This window comes from Sciurus vulgaris, assembly GCF_902686455.1.
Source record: "Sciurus vulgaris genome assembly, chromosome: 15".
Taxonomy (NCBI): Eukaryota; Metazoa; Chordata; class Mammalia; order Rodentia; family Sciuridae; genus Sciurus; species Sciurus vulgaris.
In genome coordinates, this window is record NC_136476.1 from 57127769 (window position 1) to 57144993 (window position 17225).

The following is a 17225-nucleotide window of genomic DNA, read 5'->3' on the forward strand; positions in this document are numbered from 1 at the left end:
CCTGTCAACTGAGAAAATATCAGTGACTTCTCTTCTGCAGGGCAAAGTCCTGATACCCTTCCCCATTTACACCAGAGGCCCTTCTAGGTCATCATCTGCTCCCCCCTCACATGGCTCCTGGCAGGAAGTAGTATAATTTACCTTCCCCTCACTGTTTCTAGGAAAGTCCTTTCTCATCCTCCAAGACCCAGTTCAGATACAGTAGTCCCCCCTTATCCTATGGATGTATGTTCTGAGACCCCGGTGGATGCCCCAAAATATGGATAGTACCAAACCCTGTGCTTACTGGTTTTTTTCTGCATATCTATGATAAAGTTTAGTTTATAAATTAGGCACGGTAAGAGATTAATGGCAATAAATAGTAATAGAATAATTGTAATAAAATTGCCAGCGTTCCTACTCTTACACTTTGCTTTTATTAAGTTAAACAAGCACTTCTTGAACACAAGCTCTGAGATACCATGACAGCAGATCTGACAACCAAGATGGTTGACTACACAACTAATGGTGGGCCTTGTATTCAGTATGGATGTTCTGGACAAGGGGGTGACTCATGTCCTGTGCAGGATGGAGCTGGACAGTGGGATTTCATCATGCTGCTCAGAATGGCATGCAATTTCAAACTTGTGAATTGTTTACTTCTGGAATTTTCCAATCACTACTTTCAGACTATGGTTGACTGGATGACTGAAACTGCAGGTAGTGGATCAGACACAGGGGGGGGCACCAGTGTCCTCTGGGAAGCTCTCCCGGCCGGTTTATGAGCAGAAGCATCCCTCCTTCCTCCACTTCCCATTGGCACAATATCTATGCCGCAGGGACCCTTCTGAACCAATGACACTGAAGATGTCAGCGTCCTTGTTTGTCCTCCATGTCCACCTGGCCATGGAGCCCATAGCACAGTCTCTGTGCCCTTAGAAACTAGCACAGGCCTCTATGAGCATTTGAAGAATGAAGGAAACTTCCTTCAGACACCATTTTAATCTGCCATTCTGGAAATCTAGCCTCCCTTCCATCCCTCCTTCTCTGTCCATAGGCTGTCCTGTCTCCCAACTGGAAGCCCCATGCTGGTGCGGGTGTGGCCTGCTTTATGAGATAAGCCATGTCCAGCAAAGGGAGGCAATAAAGACAAGGAACCTTGTACTAGTAATGTGGCCAGGGGGGCTTACTAGTGTTGAGAAAAGAGAGGGTCCCTCCCTCTCTCCTGGGTGGAGTTGAGGGCCCCCGTGCACCTCCTCCCTCATGAACGTGGAAATGTCAACAGCCTGGACACCAGCGTCACTGAACTAAATTTCCTGTTTCCATCAGCTCTCAAGTATGTTTATTTTAATTGAAGCGCTAACCCGATTTTCGTGGAAAGCACATTTCTCAGAAAAAGCATCAACTGTTGAGCTTTAGAGAACTCATTTTACATGTACCAGCTGTTTCATAAGCAATTAAATTTCGCAGGAGACCACCACCGACCCACACTCTATCTTGCCTGATCTTTCCCCTGCAACCTCCCCGACCCCCACACAGTCCTACACTGTGGAACTTAACCATACCCAGCCCACATTTGCACAGAGGCACAGAGGGTGCTTTGCCATGCGGAGACTCAGCAGCGCTCTGGAGGAGGAGCAGGGGGCAGGCTTGCCCAGGATGACTGGCAGTTGGATGACTTGGAGATCAATCCCATGTTTATTGATTTGTTCCAGAAATTTGTTCCACATCCCAATTTTTTGCGCTGTGTGTTTATGATACTTTCTGGTCAAGTAAAAGCAGAAGGGACTTTGCACTTTGCATCTGGACAGCTGGAGAGAAACTTTACACATGACATTTACCTTCAAAAAAGAAAGGGAAAAAAAAAAAGAAAAGAAAAATAAATCAAGGAGCACAGACTGAATGTAAAATAACAAAAATGGGCTGAAGGAGATAAGCCAGCTCAGGGATGTTGAAGAACTTACTGTCCAATGACACCTTTGATCCTTGACTCACCAGAGTGCCCGTCAGCTTACACACCTCCAGAGTATAGGGACCTCACTCCCTGCCCTGACTCGGCTCACACAGTTGGAGGGATCCATGTGTAGGGGAGCCTTTCCTCAGCCACCCTTGCCGTGAGCAGGCCACAGAGACCAATCTAGGCACTTCCCCAAAGTGGGATTTCCCCCAAAGAAAAAGATTCAGTTTATTTAGCTAGAAATTTTTAAAATATGTAATCATTGTTTTCAATGTGGATGTTGTCATCTAAGTGTGAATGGATGTTAAGAATGTATTAAATAGTGCTCACTTGGGTGGCACAGTGCTAAAAATTGGAACCATTTAGAGATGAACATGGCCCCTACACTTGTGTGATATGCAAATTTGGGAAGTGTTTCATATTTTCAATTTATGAGACTCAGGATATGTGACGAATATAGCAATCCTTATCATTTTATGTTGCTTTTTAAAAAATGATGTTTAAGATGAAAAAATAGATTATTCAGGGTCCAATTGTTTTTATTATAAATATTATTTAGATTCATCTAAGTATTTCTCATGAAATATTGATGTATTTGCATCTATTTTTAAATATTCCAGTGAAGAAAATGTCACAGAATAGGTTTATATTACACACATATGCACAAAGAATGTATCAAATATTCTATGATAGATTTGAATGTCATTGAATAATTCAATGATATTAAGATGAGGAGCTAACTCTAAGATCTGTAGCTCAAGAAGTGGTGGGTGGGAGTGACCTGCTTTCTCAGCTGCAGAATGCTCGGGAAAGGATGCCACAAAACTTGTTGGAGAACGTGACCCTCTGAAAACCATCTCTCTGCTTTTTACACTGCTTATTCTGCCCTCCAGCTCTCCTAGGATTAACGGTAGTCTTTCAGAGTCTATGTCATTCAGCTTCTTCTTCAGTCTCAGAAGGTACTAGGACAGCCAGGCAGGAAAGAGTCAGTCTGAAATTTTCTTTGTACCCAGAATTGCTGAGGAACCTTGAGCTCCCAGAATCGACATTGACTAATTTCACTGGGCCCAAAATGGCATTGTACAATCAGCTTCTGTCTTTTCTGTAGATGTAAGAGAAATGCAATTAAATCTTTACCATCTTCTCTAAGGCCCTGGGTTTGATCTCTACTGAAAAAAAAAAAAAAAAAAAAAAGGATCTGAGCAGTGAGCTACTTTTACCTAGGATCCAGTTATAGGTTTAGAGCTTAGAACATGTTTAAATGTTAAATGAAACCTCACAGTATTTGCCTGATTTCTTGCTTTATATCTTATCAGATGTCTTTGGCACATCATCTAGATGATAACAGGCCTCCATAAAACCAAACAGACCATGGTCAATGGCAGTGGATACACACTGCAGTGATCAGGATTGCAAACGCCCCGTGCAAAGCCAGCAGACACCCATGAGGCATCTCAGAGGCCTCAATAGAGAGAGATCCTCGGTTCTGTTTAGTTCTTTGAAGTTCTCGTATGTTGAAGTCGAGTGATATCCTTCCAGATCCAGTTCATCCTGATGAGACAGCCTTCTGATCTGATGGTTTTACAGCACGGGGCACCACTACAGCTCCTGCCTTTAAGGCGTGGCTGTTCTCCAGCCGAGCTCTCCCTCTTTCTTCACTCACAGCCAAATTTGCAGTTCTGCGAGTTGGAATTCTGGGATAGTGTGTGGCCCCACCACACAAAAATTCTCTCACTAATTGTGAAGTACCTCCACCATCTCCATTTTGGAGGTATGGAGTCTTTCCTGAACCTTTTCATCAAAGCTCCCACTTTTAACCCTACCTGTTCTCAAAAATTCCAGTAAGTGAATTCTTTTATCCCCAGGCTAATCTCCTCGTGTTCTGCACTGAGTCTACATATCTTTGAGCCAGTAAATGGATCCAAGTTCTATCTCCACCCTGTATAAGCTGAATGAAATCATTTCTGAGGCAGATATCAAGATCCAAGGTGTCTTCTAGAACTTTCTTTGAAACTGCTCTAAGATGCATTCTTGACTTGAAAGAATTAGGAAAGGCAATTGAAAAGATAGTCCTTTACTTGTGAACAAATTTTGAACAGGGTCAACTGGCAGCACAGCTGTAAGGCAATCAGAGCTGGGGCCACTTTAGCTTCTGTCTCACAGTAGCCCTGGTGGTGGTTTGATTTGTTGCTGAGAAAATGCACAATGTCTGCACTTCCCTCAAGATGGGATGGTAGTAGGCAACAGGCCATGATCCCACTGCCAAGAGAGGAAGACAGAAAAACTGTAGGCAGCATGATGGGAGCCCAAATTATTTGAGTCTTGTTTCCACCCCAGGTGGAAGGTCATATTCAGTTTCTCCCTGGTAGGTCTCGCCAAAGAGGTGACAGGTCCCAGCTGCAACTCCTCCTTCCTCCAGCACCCTCCTCCCACCTCTCCAGAAAGCTAGTGTGTCCCCCCTGGCTCCCAGGTCAAGGAGGCACCTAAGGTGCTTCTAAACAGGAGTTTGAGTGTAGCAATTCAGGGACACTCTACCGTCACTCTTCCAGCTCTGGAAAGGACAGGGGAGATTGTGGTGTGCTGGTCGCCCAGGTGCGCAGGTCTTTCTGCAGGACATACCATGGCCTTACCTTTCTTATGAACCTCCAGAACTTTGTTTAGGCTCATCCTCAATGACAGTCCCAAAGTGTCCCAGCTGCAAAGAACCTAAACAAAGGTTATTTAGCTTCCTGGTTTCCTGCATCTGGCAGAGCCATGGACGTTGTGGAAGTGCCATGAGGCTGCGAGGTGGAGGACAGGGCAATCCCACCTTAGATGGTCCTTAAAATTAATTTTCAATTATACAGAAGTCTGAGAATACGTTCTAATTGTTCCCTGCATCCTGCGTTTCCTCCTTAATCGTTCTTGGTGGAAGGTATTCTCTACTCTTATTTTTCAGAGAGTCAGTCATTATCCACCAAATCTCTCAAAGTCTAGGAGATGCATGTCAAGTTCTTGAAGCCCTCCCTTGGTTTAGGTAGGGAAGTACCCCTTTACCTCTCTCATGGAAGGGGTGGGGAAGGACACTGTCTCCAATGCCGAGGACCCTCCAAGGACATTGTGATCTCTCCCAACTTCTCTGGTTTACTCTGGAGGCAGGGAATAAGCTAATGGCTGAAGAATGGGTCCACAAGCTTGGGCATGACTGACCTAGCAGACTGCCCCCTTGGGCCATATGCTCATCTTAGAAACACCAGCCAAACCAAGACAGAATGGGTCCCCTTGCAATGTCCTGTTACTGAAGGGAAAATAATTCTGCACTTTTTTCTGAACATATCTAATGAAATATATGCTCTTGGATGTTTGTGTTTTCCAGGGTGAAAGAGGGCCTAATGGCTCAGTTGGTGAAAAGGTAAGAGAAAGCAAGTGTCTCCTCCCTCTTCCCCTTTCCTTGGGTTTGCAATTGTTGGGGAGCTGGGCTGGAGCATCCAACACATAAATGTCACAGAGCAGAGAGAAGCACACTCAGAGGAATGGCTCGGGGAGGGGCAGGGGGGAACAGAAACCTGCCATGTTTCCCCTTCCTCACCCCCACCTACAAACTCATTGCCAAGGGCCTGTCAGCTTCTCTCCAAGAGAAATGTCAACTAGCCAGACAGCTGTTTCTGTGCTATTAAGCACAGATCAGAGAATACATCCACCTAATTAACCTCTGTGAATGTTTTTCTGACTCAGATGTGTGTGCATTGTTCCTTCCATGTGGGAATCCGGGGCCTGTCACGAGCCTACCCTCTTCCTTACAGGGTGACCCCGGCAGTAGAGGTTTACCAGGGCCCCCTGGGAAAAATGGACAAGTGGGCACCCCTGGAGTCATGGGACCTCCAGGGCCTCCTGGCCCTCCTGGACCCCCAGGCCCTGGATGTACAACAGGACTTGGATTTGAGGTACTTTCCCCGCCCTTTCTATGGTTAGAGAATGATATGCATTAGGAGCCACTGGAAAGACCAGCCCACTGAACGCTGGTCCACTTTGCCTCTGAGCCACCAGCACCCCAAATCGCCCCTGGCATAAGAGAGTGCTCCAGAATCAGATCTGAAAATCCCATTCTTCCTCCTTCCCTAGGATACTGAAGGCTCAGGAAGTATCCAGCTGTTGAGTGAGCCCAGACTCTCCAGGCCAACTGCTTCAAGTGTAGGTTGACTTTTGACACCTTCTTCTGGTGATTGTCCTGCTGTGGCACCGGAGTGAGGAGGCTGTGTCGGGGGTGCATCCTGGCTCTGCCCCTCTCAATCCTTCAGCCCCCACCTGGGCAATGGGGAAGCTTTGCACCTTGGAAGGGGCTCTTTATAGCCTGTTTTTCCAGGGAGAAGCAGTTTTGCCCAAAATATCACTTGGGGAAACTTGAAATTCATCTTTGTCTCTTGATCTCTCCCCTGCCCACAAGATCTCTGCCTGCCTCCCTCCAGCCGCCCCACTGAAGCTTCATACTTCGGCCCATTTCAAAACCCTGTGCTCCTGACAGGCAATCCTCCCTGCTGCGTCCATTCCTGAGAGGCACTGTCCATGTCCACTGTGATGCTCTCATGAGGCCCACCCCCTGGATTTCATTAGCTTTGTCTCATGGGACCCTGAACTGAGCACTAGGAGGGAGCAGCATGGCCCTTCCTGTGGCCGAATATGCAAACCTCCCACCTCCCCCAGATGCAGGGGTCTCAAAGGGACACTCAGCTGGTGCTGGGAGAGGGCCTCGGAGTCTCTCCCTCTCTGTGAGGAGTTCTTTCCTTCTCCTTCTGGAAGGGGCATGTCTCCCCTCATCCCTTGCTCCTGTTGCATGGGATGAAAAGGCGAGGCTGGGGCAGTGAGCAAAGCAAATCCAAGAAAGCCAAAGAATGTCCATTCATCTTCCTGTTTGTGTATTTTGCCAGGGTCCCAAAGGGGAAAAAGGAGACCAGGGACCCAAGGTAAGGTCACAGATGTGTGGGGGAAGAACTTTCCAACCTGGTTCTAGAAGCATTTTCCATGCCCAATGAACTATCCCCCCACTTCTCTCTGCTGTAACCAGGGTGAAAGAGGGATGGATGGAGCCAGCACTGTGGGACCCCCTGGGCCCCGGGGGCCACCTGGGCGTATCGAGGTCCTGTCAAGTGTGAGTATTATCCACATCGGAGCTTGGCTATGTATTTTCTGCCTTTGCAAAGGAGAGATCAAGGTAGTCTTCCCCTGCAGGGCCTCAGGGCTGCTGGGGACGCAGGGCACAGAGCCAGCCTACGGTGTGGGAGCTTCCACCTGCCAGCATGCCTCACCTGACTGGCCCTGCTTGAATGCCACTGCCTCACACAGCCCCTCCAGAACCCTTCCTTCTGGTTGGCAGCATTTGTGGTCAACTCAAAAGGCAGCCTAGGAGCACGAGAGCTATTAGGGTCTTGAAGAAACCCCAGCTAAGCAGTTCCCCTCTTCCACAACCAGGTTGTTCTGGACTTCATCCAAGAGAGGTCACTTTGAAGGCCTAGGCCCCCTTGGGTGGGCCAGGTGTTCCTGCTCATTAACCCTGGAGTCCACAGACTTGCCTACCAGTCAGTGGGCGTGCTTCCTAGAAGCAGGAAGATCTGAAAGAAAGAAGGGTGGTGCTCTGCTGAGCATGTCCCTATAGGTGTCCCAAACTGTTATCAGAAAGGTCCCTCTTCCTTCCAGGACCAGAGTAAAGGGATCAAGAGAGGCCAAGGATTACACCAAATGAACCCCCTTCATTAGGAAACATTTTTTGGATGACCCCTCTGGAAAGCTCTTTGGCCATCTGTTAAAACTAAAAATATCCATACTTTTCACATGGAAAGCTCTCCATACCAGTGGAGGAAGTGTCCCCTTCCCTTCTGACCCCCACTGACAGGGAAATCAGTGACATGTAATTTTTTTTTAATTACATCATGAAAATCCTCATTGTCCAGTAATGACATGGTAACATGTCTCTCTCCTCCATTTGGCCCATGGGGCTCTTTGTCTTCCTCGTATCCCCGTGGTCTGGCACATGGGGCAGGCTTCATCAGCATCAGCTGATGAGACCTGGGCTGTCATTTAATTTTCTATTTCTATCATCAACACGCTGGCATAGATATCAAGGACACACACACACTACATCGGCTCCTATGTCAGCCATGTGACTCTAAAGAGGCAGGGTCCCCAGTGCAGTCAGGGCAATGGCTGTAACTCAGAGGCCAAGGAACATAAGTAGGGGAACAAGGGAGGAAAGCTGGTTTGGGATATGAGAAATCAAGGAAGATTTTCTGGAGGAAGTATCCTTGGGTAGGGCCTGGAAAACTGGAAGGGCTTTTACCAAGTAGACTTGGAACAGAGAAGTGGCAGCAATGCCCTGAGTCAAAGCAGAGAGTAGCACTGTGCAATTGGCCCAAGACACAGGGAGCTGATGGACAGGGTAGCAGGCCTGGGTGAGCGTTGGGAACCTGGAGAGGACACTGGAATGTGTCTGGGATCAGATCCTGGCCCCTTTAATAGTAGATCATCCTATTCATACAAGACAGTGACCCTTCTGGGAGAAATAGCGTCATGCTGATGGACAGCAGAGAGACAGAAAAGTCCCAAATAACTGGGAAAAGGATTGCCAGAGTTAAAAAAAAAAAAAAAAAAAAAAAAAAAGTACCGTGACTAAAAAATCAAGTGTGGGTAAGGATGTGGGAAAATAAGTAATCTTGTGTGCTTCTGTGGAAGTGTAAATTGTGCAGCCTCTTTGAATGGTTCTTTGGCAATCTGTTGAAACTAAAAATAGGCATACTACAAAATTTCCACATGGAAAGATCTCCACACAATATGGTTGAGTGGATAAAGCAAATTTCAGGAATAAAACCTGATGCCATTTATGTAAAGTAACCACATGAGCAAACATGCCCACACCCACCTCCAGCACTGTATGCCTTCTGTGGGGAGATAGACATCCATATTCACGTAGACATATACACATATATATTTAAATTTTTTAAAAGAGAGAAGGCATTTGCTTATTGTGCCATTTTAAAGTTAATTAAAAAAGGAAAGTGACAAGGTGGCTCAGGGCTGTGTGATAGGAAGCAGGAGGGATGGGTGTGATTGACAGGGGCCTTGGGGTGTTATCAATATGTGCTGCACTGGGTGACTTCAATGAAAACCTCACAGTCAGAAGCAAGACAGAGCACATGCCACCTTTGTCCTCATGGTATGGTTTCTCTCTTTTCAGTCTTTGATCAATATCACCCATGGATCCATGAATTTATCGGACATTCCTGAGCTCATGGGGCCTCCGGTTTGTATCCACAGCTGCCCTAGAACGAGGTTCCTACCCAGATGCCCTGTTGAAACAATGTCATGTTGGTTTGGGGTCCTTTCAGCTGCTGAAGAATTGAGCTAGAATATATCAGAGTAAAATGGAAAGACAACTTTGCATTTTGGAAAAGTTGCATTCATGTTAATTTGATCGTGCAGACAGTTGTGTCCACTGCAGTGGAAGCTTCTAGTTCTATGCATCAGAAATATGTGTAATAGAAATCAAGGAATCCTAGTAACAGAGAAATTGCCATCTGTGCCGGGCTCTGGGCCTGCGTTTATCCGCATCGTCTCATTTCTAGGAAGAGCCTAGAGAGACATATGGTTGTGATAATGGGGAAACTGAAGCACGAGGTGGGAATGTGACTTGCTTCAGTCTTTCTGATCCCATTTTAGAGATGAGGAAATTAACACAGGAGGAAGTGACATTACTTCTGCAAGTCTGCAGGGTTGACCATGGCACGGAGGGACCTAAAAGGAAGAAAGCTCCCTCCTCCTCCCTCCTGTGCATTAAATCCTCATTGCATCTGCTGGCAGCTGGGAAGGAGGGAAGCTCTTGCTTAGAAGCCTTGGGGTTCCAGCCCCAGCTCCACCACACACCATTCTGAACTCTGGATCCTCCTCTCTGATAGCAAATTGCCACCTTGGAGTGGCTCATAGGAGGTGAGGGATGTGAAGCTGCTTTGTGCACTCTGGCACTGTGAGTCCCATGGAGACCAAGGCTTATACCTCTGCAGCTGTATAAGGCCCAGGGCTGCTTGGGCTGCTGCTACAGATCCCAGGGAAGTTGGCCCCAACTTCTGTCCATCCATGCCCTAGAGAAAAATCCAGTACCTGCCCTAAGATTTCTGTTGTTATCTGAGAGGTTCCTCTGCCACTGGCTTCTCCCGTGGAGCCATGTCTGTCTGTGGGTTGTCTCACTGTCTCTTCTGCACTGCATCATCATATATATATGAAGTTGTCAGGAGACAGAAGAGGGACCTGGCCCCCAGCATAGTACAGCACAAACGCTCGGTATCTCAGGTCCTTTAAATGGCTAGTCCTTTATAATTCTCTCTTGTTAAGGGAAAATAGCAAACCCCACCAGCGTGCATCCCCATCCTCCCAGCCCCCCAGCTTGCCTCCTGACCCACTCTTCAGAGTTTGTTTGTGTAGGTCCCCATGCTGTCCTCATCACCCCCAAGGATTTCAAGTGCTGAGGGATCTCAGAGAGGAGAAAGCTGCAGAGTTCTGTCTCTGGGGAACAGAGTGGAACTCTGGGTGTCCAAGCGCAGCTTCTGCCCTAGCACTAACTAGCTGTGTGACTGTAGGGTTCCTTCCCTCCCAGACTCAGCATCTTCTGCACAATGGGGCAGCAAGACTACTAAGCCTTCCATGGGGGACAGGCTCAGGTCCTGGGAAAGCACTGGGGCACAGTATCCCTGCTGAGTTTGGAAATGCTTTGTCTTTGGTGTTTCACAGGGACCGGATGGTTTGCCTGGGCTGCCTGGATTTCCAGTAAGTTCCATCTGTGTCCATGGCTGTGCTCATTCTGTTTCTTCCACCTGGACTGACATTTTCCTCCATCTCTGCTTGACCAAGCTCCAGCACCATCTTGTTCATTAATTTTTGTGTCCTTGCTCCCACCTGGAGGATCCCCTCCTTTGAGTCTCATGGGGCTTTATTATCACCACTCTTGTGATTCTTTTCTGCCTTAAGTAATAGTCTTTTGTTCCCTTTTCTGTCTTGTTTGGTTTTTCTTGGCTGGTCTATGAACGCCTTGTGGAGGGTTGGGTCCAACTCATGTCTTCTTACCCCAGGACCAACCCAAGCCTGAGCCAGTGGTTGGCTGGCCATGAATGAGAGTGGGTGCTTCAGCATTCCAGGTGGAAAAAGTTCAAGTAGATGAAGTCCCTGAAGGGATAGGATGGTGGTGATGGAAAGTGGGGGAGGGAGGGAAACCATGGAATAGGATTCCCGATGGTTAACAGTCTGCGTCTGCCATTATGGGACGTTCAGCACGGGAGGGGGAATTCCACTTCTTCATCAAGAGTGATTAGTTACATCTGAAAGTTTAAGCGTGTGCTGAAGTCTGGCCCCAGGGCAGGAGGTGAATCATTTCTCCAAGACCCTGCAGCTCTGAAAGTCCTAATGCCAACAGGTGACACACACTGCTTCTAGGACGAACGAAGGAAATTTATCAAAATGTAATAGAAATGTGTTCTTCACAGGAGAATTATAGGTCATCTCTGTTTTACTTTTGGGAGCATTTTTGTATTTTCTAAAGGAGCATCAGCTACTGTGATACTAAAAATACATGTTACCTAGACTTTAGAAAACAGTAGGGAGTGCTGGCCATTGGTTAATGCCTTGGTGAGCAGAAGAGTCCAGAGCACTACCCCAGCTCCGCTGTGCCCAGAGCCAAAGCATGTTCCAGAACACACCCTCCTTTCAAGAGTATCTGCGTGTTCTGAGGGAGCCCCAAGCTCCTCGAAAGAGCCTGTTTACCACCACAGGGCACAAGGAGGGGCCAGATAGGCAGGATCCAAGCTGCCAACCTCTGCCAAGGGAAGCTCCACTTGACATGTTTATATATTGAGCTTTTATTTAAGACTTTATTTGAAAGGAAAGAAAGGAGCCTCACTGTTAAACAATAATAATAGCCAGTATTTGAAGGCCTCTGCTACGCTAGATAACACCCTTTCACCCCAAAGGCTGGACAGGGCTTGTGAAAAGCTAGCAGTAAAGTGTTGAAGTGCATTTTGGAGAGGCTGTGGTGAGTCACTGTCACTGTCACAGACATCTAGTATCTGTGGGACTTGAGAGGTCACCTCTGGCTGGGTGTGTGGAATTTGGTTCTGTGGAGGGGTGATGCCAACCCTGCAGGGGTGGCATGAACACGGGTACAGAAGCAATGGGGGTGCAGGGCGGTCGAGGGAAGGGGTCGCCCGGTGGTGTGGAAGATGAGGTGTGAGGCCTGCTGGAATGGGTTTGGGAGTCAGGCTAGGATGCTGGGTCCCACCTCACAGGGAGCAAAAGGGTGGGCGTCGTGGAGGGTGAGTGCTGGGTGAGTGGGCAGCAGGGCAGCCCAGGGGAGCAGGGCGCCAGCAGAAGCAGCTGCCCTGCTGGAGGAAACCAACATTCAAAGAAGCCCAGGACCTCAGGCCTCTCCCACTCAGGGTCACTTTCTCTAGACCACAATTTCTGGACCTCTTAAATTTCAGAAAATCTCACGGCTAATCATGGCTTCTACCTACCTGGGGAATGGCATGTTCCATTTTTCTACTATTGGGGGGAAAAGTTTTCTGATTGGTTAAAGTGTTTTAACAAACAACACAATACTCTCCAACAATTCCTTCCAGGGCCCTAGAGGACCAAAAGGTGACACTGGTGTGCCTGGATTTCCAGGACTAAAAGGAGAGCAGGTGAGGGGGACCCAGGTGTCTGGGTGGGATCGTGCTCTGGAATTTGCTAACCATTTCCAATGGGCTGAACATGACTGGCTATTAACTCTTTTCTTCTCTGAGATACAATTCAGATGCCATAAGATTAATTCCTTTCAATCATACACTTCAATGGTTATTAGATTTACAACGTTCCGTAACCATCAGCGCTATCTAATTCTGGGACGTTACCACCATGTCCAAAAGAAATGCTGTGTCTCTTAGCTGTCACTCTCCAGCTCCTACCTTTTATTATCTCAGGGTTTCTTCATGGCACAGATTAGCCAGGAGGGCATGAAATTGAGTTTCACCATAATTTGGAAGAAGAATGCAACTCAGCGCCCCCTTGAATGCAGTGGGTGGTCTGATCACCTGCTGGGTGTCCTCCTTGGAACATGGACACTCCCCAGGGACAGGCTTTTCTCCAGCTCTGATACCAGCACAGACCTGCTACACAGATGACACTCACAGCACTTGATGGATCCAAGTGTGTATAGCTCATGAATAAAATGAATGCCAATATTTAGAAATTATGAGTTGGGGCATTCTGCAGCTGGATGACGGTCTTGGTCCACAATCTTTGAGATAAATATTTAACATGCAGAGCACTTCCTGAGAGCTCCCAGGGTACAGAACCAGTCATTGTACTGTCCACATTTGCCTCTTAGAATGAACTTCCCAGTTGATTTTTATAGATGAGGGGGAGAGTGACATCCATAAACGATCAGAAAGAATCTAGATTGAGTTATCACCAGCCCGCTTATTTACATTTTCATTTCTTTTTCATCCACTACCCACAGAGGTGTGCCAGCAGTTTCCTATACTGAGCAGTAGGGGTGTGGAAATAAGACTTGGGGAACAGAGAGGAGAGATGGCAGAAGGCACGTGCCCTCCTATGATGGAGATCTGCATAGAGCCAGGGGCCCCTGAGCATCCCCTAAGCCTGCTGTGGGGAGTCAGTAGTGTGCTCTCTGAGAGAAGAGAGGATTAAGATCTCTCTTCCTCCTCCATCATGCCACACTGGCTTCCAAAGAGGAGGAGAGAGGCTCCGGTGTCTATGGGACCACAGCTCCAGGGGTGGAGGGCTTGGCATGCTGTGCAGAGGTTTGGAGCCACATGGTGTCAATAACTTGGGTGCTTTTGCTGCCAAGGGCCTGCAGAAATAACAGTGCCAGGGCAGTTCTGGCTTGGGAGAAGAGCAGTTCTTGCTTTCGGTGCTGTTTCCGATGTGACAAGGTCAGATGGACCTAGCAGGACCTAACTCTCTGCCGCTGTGACAGATGCCCCAGTTGGCCCTGCTCCAGCCATTGCAGCCCACGTGCTTCCTCTCACTTTGCCTCTAATGCTTTTGTGCTTGCTTCTTCTCGCTGCTGGCGTGCTCAGGACTGCCTTTCCTCACCAGCGGAGTGGTAAGACCCTAGTATCATGCATGGGCTTTGGGGGATGGAGACAAGAGGCTGCGCTGCTCGCTTTGGTACCACTGGCCTGGCTGCTTCCAGCCCTGTTGAAAGGAGGCTTTGGGGTGGCCTAGCCCAGCTCCCCAGGAGCTAACATTGAGACTTCACAGGGAGACAGAGGCTTCTCTACTTGGTCTTGCTCTCTGGACTTATGTCTTCTCAGGACCCTCTGGGGATAGTGGGTGGCTCTGTTGAGGACAGGATTCGGGGTGGGATTCCCCATCCTTACCCCAGGTCTCCCATCTCCTCTTCCCTAATGTCTGTCAGGGATAGCTTTGCCTGACCAAGTAAGTTTTTTTCATAGAAGCCCAGAATTTGGAGGCAAAGTTGCCCATGGACACATGGGGCCCCTGTGTTGAGAGAGGCATCTAGAGTTTATACCTTCATCTCTTTCTCAATCTCAGGAATTTTTAACAAGAATGAGGATACTTGATAGGGACAGATCTCAAGTCATTAGGAAGTCGAGTCACCATATGTATAAGGAGCCAGAAGTTCCTAGAGGGGTATCATATTGCAAGAGGTGGGCAGGACCATGCTGGGTGGGCTGGGTCCTGAAGGATTGAGAATGGGTGCAGATCTGTTATCAGTGGGAGCCCTGGAGGGCCATGGAAGACTATGGCTTGTGCTACGGGACCATAGATCTGATTGGCAGAAGGAGTGTCCGTCACATAGGAGGCTATTGCAATACTCTAGTGAGAGGTAACTTGGAGCGGGAGGCTGGAAGGGTGTTGTGAAGGTAGAACAAAGGTGAGAAATCACGAGGGCAGGACTGAGAGGTCTTAGTGTTTGATTGGACAAGATGGCAGGAGGAGGCATGACTTCACTGAAAGACTCTCTGCATTGCAGGGTGAGAAGGGAGAGCCTGGTGCCATCCTGACAGGAGATATTCCTCTGGAAAGGCTGAAGGGAAAAAAGGTAATTATGTCACCAGATTCTAAAGCCACGAATCTACTTTGGCTTTCCATATTTGTGCCTCTAACAGATTCCTCTGAGTGACAAGTATGTATCTCCCTATTTTAGGGTGAACCTGGAATGCACGGGACTCCAGGACCCATGGTAAGCCACAGTGTCTCTCAGCTGAGCCTGGACTGGGGTATGACAAAGTGATCACAGTTTCCTTACTTAGAAGTAGTTGTCCCAGTTGCAAAAATACAAAGGACATGCAAAGCATCCTCATATTAGAAAAGTGAACTGCAGTGGCATAAGCATCTCAGGGCCCAGCACAGTAGCAGCTGAGTCTCACTCTTCCCAAGTGCACTGTGGTTATTTCCTATCGGGCCTCTCTCCTCCAGGCAGTGACTCAGGGACCCAGGAGAGTCCATGCTGTGACTCTACGACCTTGTGGATTCAAAGTTACACCAGTATCTTCCACCTGGCAGGCTGAGTTTGGGGTCAGGGAAGACTGGAGGATAATGAACATAACTTTGAGTGCACTCCATGGGCCACAACTCAGATTCCTGGGGCTTCAGACATGTAGCAAAGCTGTGTGTCCAGGAAAGAGAGGGAATCAGATGGTGGTGAACGCTCAAAGTTATACCACAGTTGTTAACCTAAAATTGCAATTTTCCAGGAAATTCCTCAATATCTCTGTGGGCTTTTTGGATTCTAGTCCCGAATCTGCTACTCTCTTGTTCTGAGCATGCCCTCTTCTCTGGGCTTGTTTGCCCATCTGTATGAGGAAGTAATGGGATTAAGACTAGATAGTATTTTAGATGCTTCTGTTCTAGGGATCTGTAACACAGCTGGACTTGCACTATTTTCCTAGCTGTTATTTCTCTCAAGGATGAACCCTAAACTTCCCTGTCACATATTTCTTCCCTCTAAATTGAGAAAATTCAGGTGGAGAACATTTGTTTGGGTCAGACACTATACTGGTCTCTCACATGGCTCATCTCATTTCACACTCAAAACCCTAAGATGTGAATAGCATCTGTTTTATGGACAAGGAAACCAAAGCTCCAAGAGGCTAAGGAACTGTCACATTGCTTTTAAGTGGCAGGTGGGGAATTTAAGGCCAGCCTCTCAGACTCTACATCCAGACTCCTTCCACTGAGCCCCACTGTTTCCACAGAGCAAGCTGCCCTGAATTCTTTCAAACACTGTGGACAGCAGCATTGTCCATGGGGTTGTTTGGGTAAAGTTGGATCTCAGACCTGAGGAGAGAGAATCACATGTTTGTGTAAGTCATGTGTCCCTGATGAATGACTCATAATCTCCAAGGTGCATCCTTCCAAGGACCTTCTGAGTATTGTTCCATTGCATACATGTACCATATTTTCTTTATCCATTCATCTGTTGAGGGGCATCTAGGCTGATTCTATGGTTCAGCTGTTGTGAGCTGAGCTGTATAAACATTGATATGGCTATGTCACTGTAGTATGTTGATTTTAAGTCCTTTGGGTATAAACTGAGTAGTGGGATAATTGGGTTAAATGGTGGTTCCATTCCAAGTTTTCTAAACAATCTCCATCCTGTTTTCCAGAGTGGTTGCACCAATTCTCAGTCCCACCAGCAATGTATGAGTGTACCTTTTCCCCCACATCCTCACCAACATTTATTGTTACTTGTATTTTTTATAATTGCCATTCTAACTAGAGTGAGATAAAATTTCAGGGTAGCTTTAATTTGCATTTCTTAACCTGCTAGAGATACACAATGGACTATTTCTCAGCCACAAAGAAGAATGAAAGTAGGGCATTTGCCAGTAAATGGATGGAACTGGGGAATATCATGCTAAATGAAATAAGCCAATCCCAAAAAAATCAAAGGACAAATGTTCTTTCTGATATATGGATGCTAACTCACAGTAAGGGGGGCGGTGCAGGCAGGGAAGAATAGAAGTACTTTGGATTAGACAAAGGGGAAGGAAGGGAAGGAATGGGGAATGGGAATAGAAAGACAGTAGAATTGGATATTACTCTCCTATATGCATATATGGATACACAACCACATCATGTACAACCAGAAGAATGGAAAGTTGTACTCCATGTATGTATAATAGTCAAAATACATTCTACTGTCATGTATAACTAATAAGAACAAATTAAAACATAAAGACCTTCTAGGTCTTTGGTCCCTAAAGTCAGGTAGACCTCACTGTGGAGTAGGGTAGCTGAGAGC

General features: G+C 47.3%; 1 protein-coding gene across 1 annotated transcript in view; it reads left to right on the forward strand.

Moving 5' to 3' along the window:
* Positions 1-17225, forward strand: part of COL15A1 (collagen type XV alpha 1 chain) — a 108928-nt gene that overhangs the window by 65502 nt on the left and 26201 nt on the right. The window contains exons 15-24 of the mRNA XM_079112224.1: positions 5292-5327; positions 5719-5859; positions 6038-6106; positions 6841-6876; positions 6978-7061; positions 9141-9206; positions 10688-10723; positions 12568-12630; positions 14952-15020; positions 15126-15161. Of these exons, the coding sequence (XP_078968350.1) occupies positions 5292-5327; positions 5719-5859; positions 6038-6106; positions 6841-6876; positions 6978-7061; positions 9141-9206; positions 10688-10723; positions 12568-12630; positions 14952-15020; positions 15126-15161 (636 nt within the window). The remainder of the gene's footprint in view (positions 1-5291; positions 5328-5718; positions 5860-6037; positions 6107-6840; positions 6877-6977; positions 7062-9140; positions 9207-10687; positions 10724-12567; positions 12631-14951; positions 15021-15125; positions 15162-17225) is intronic.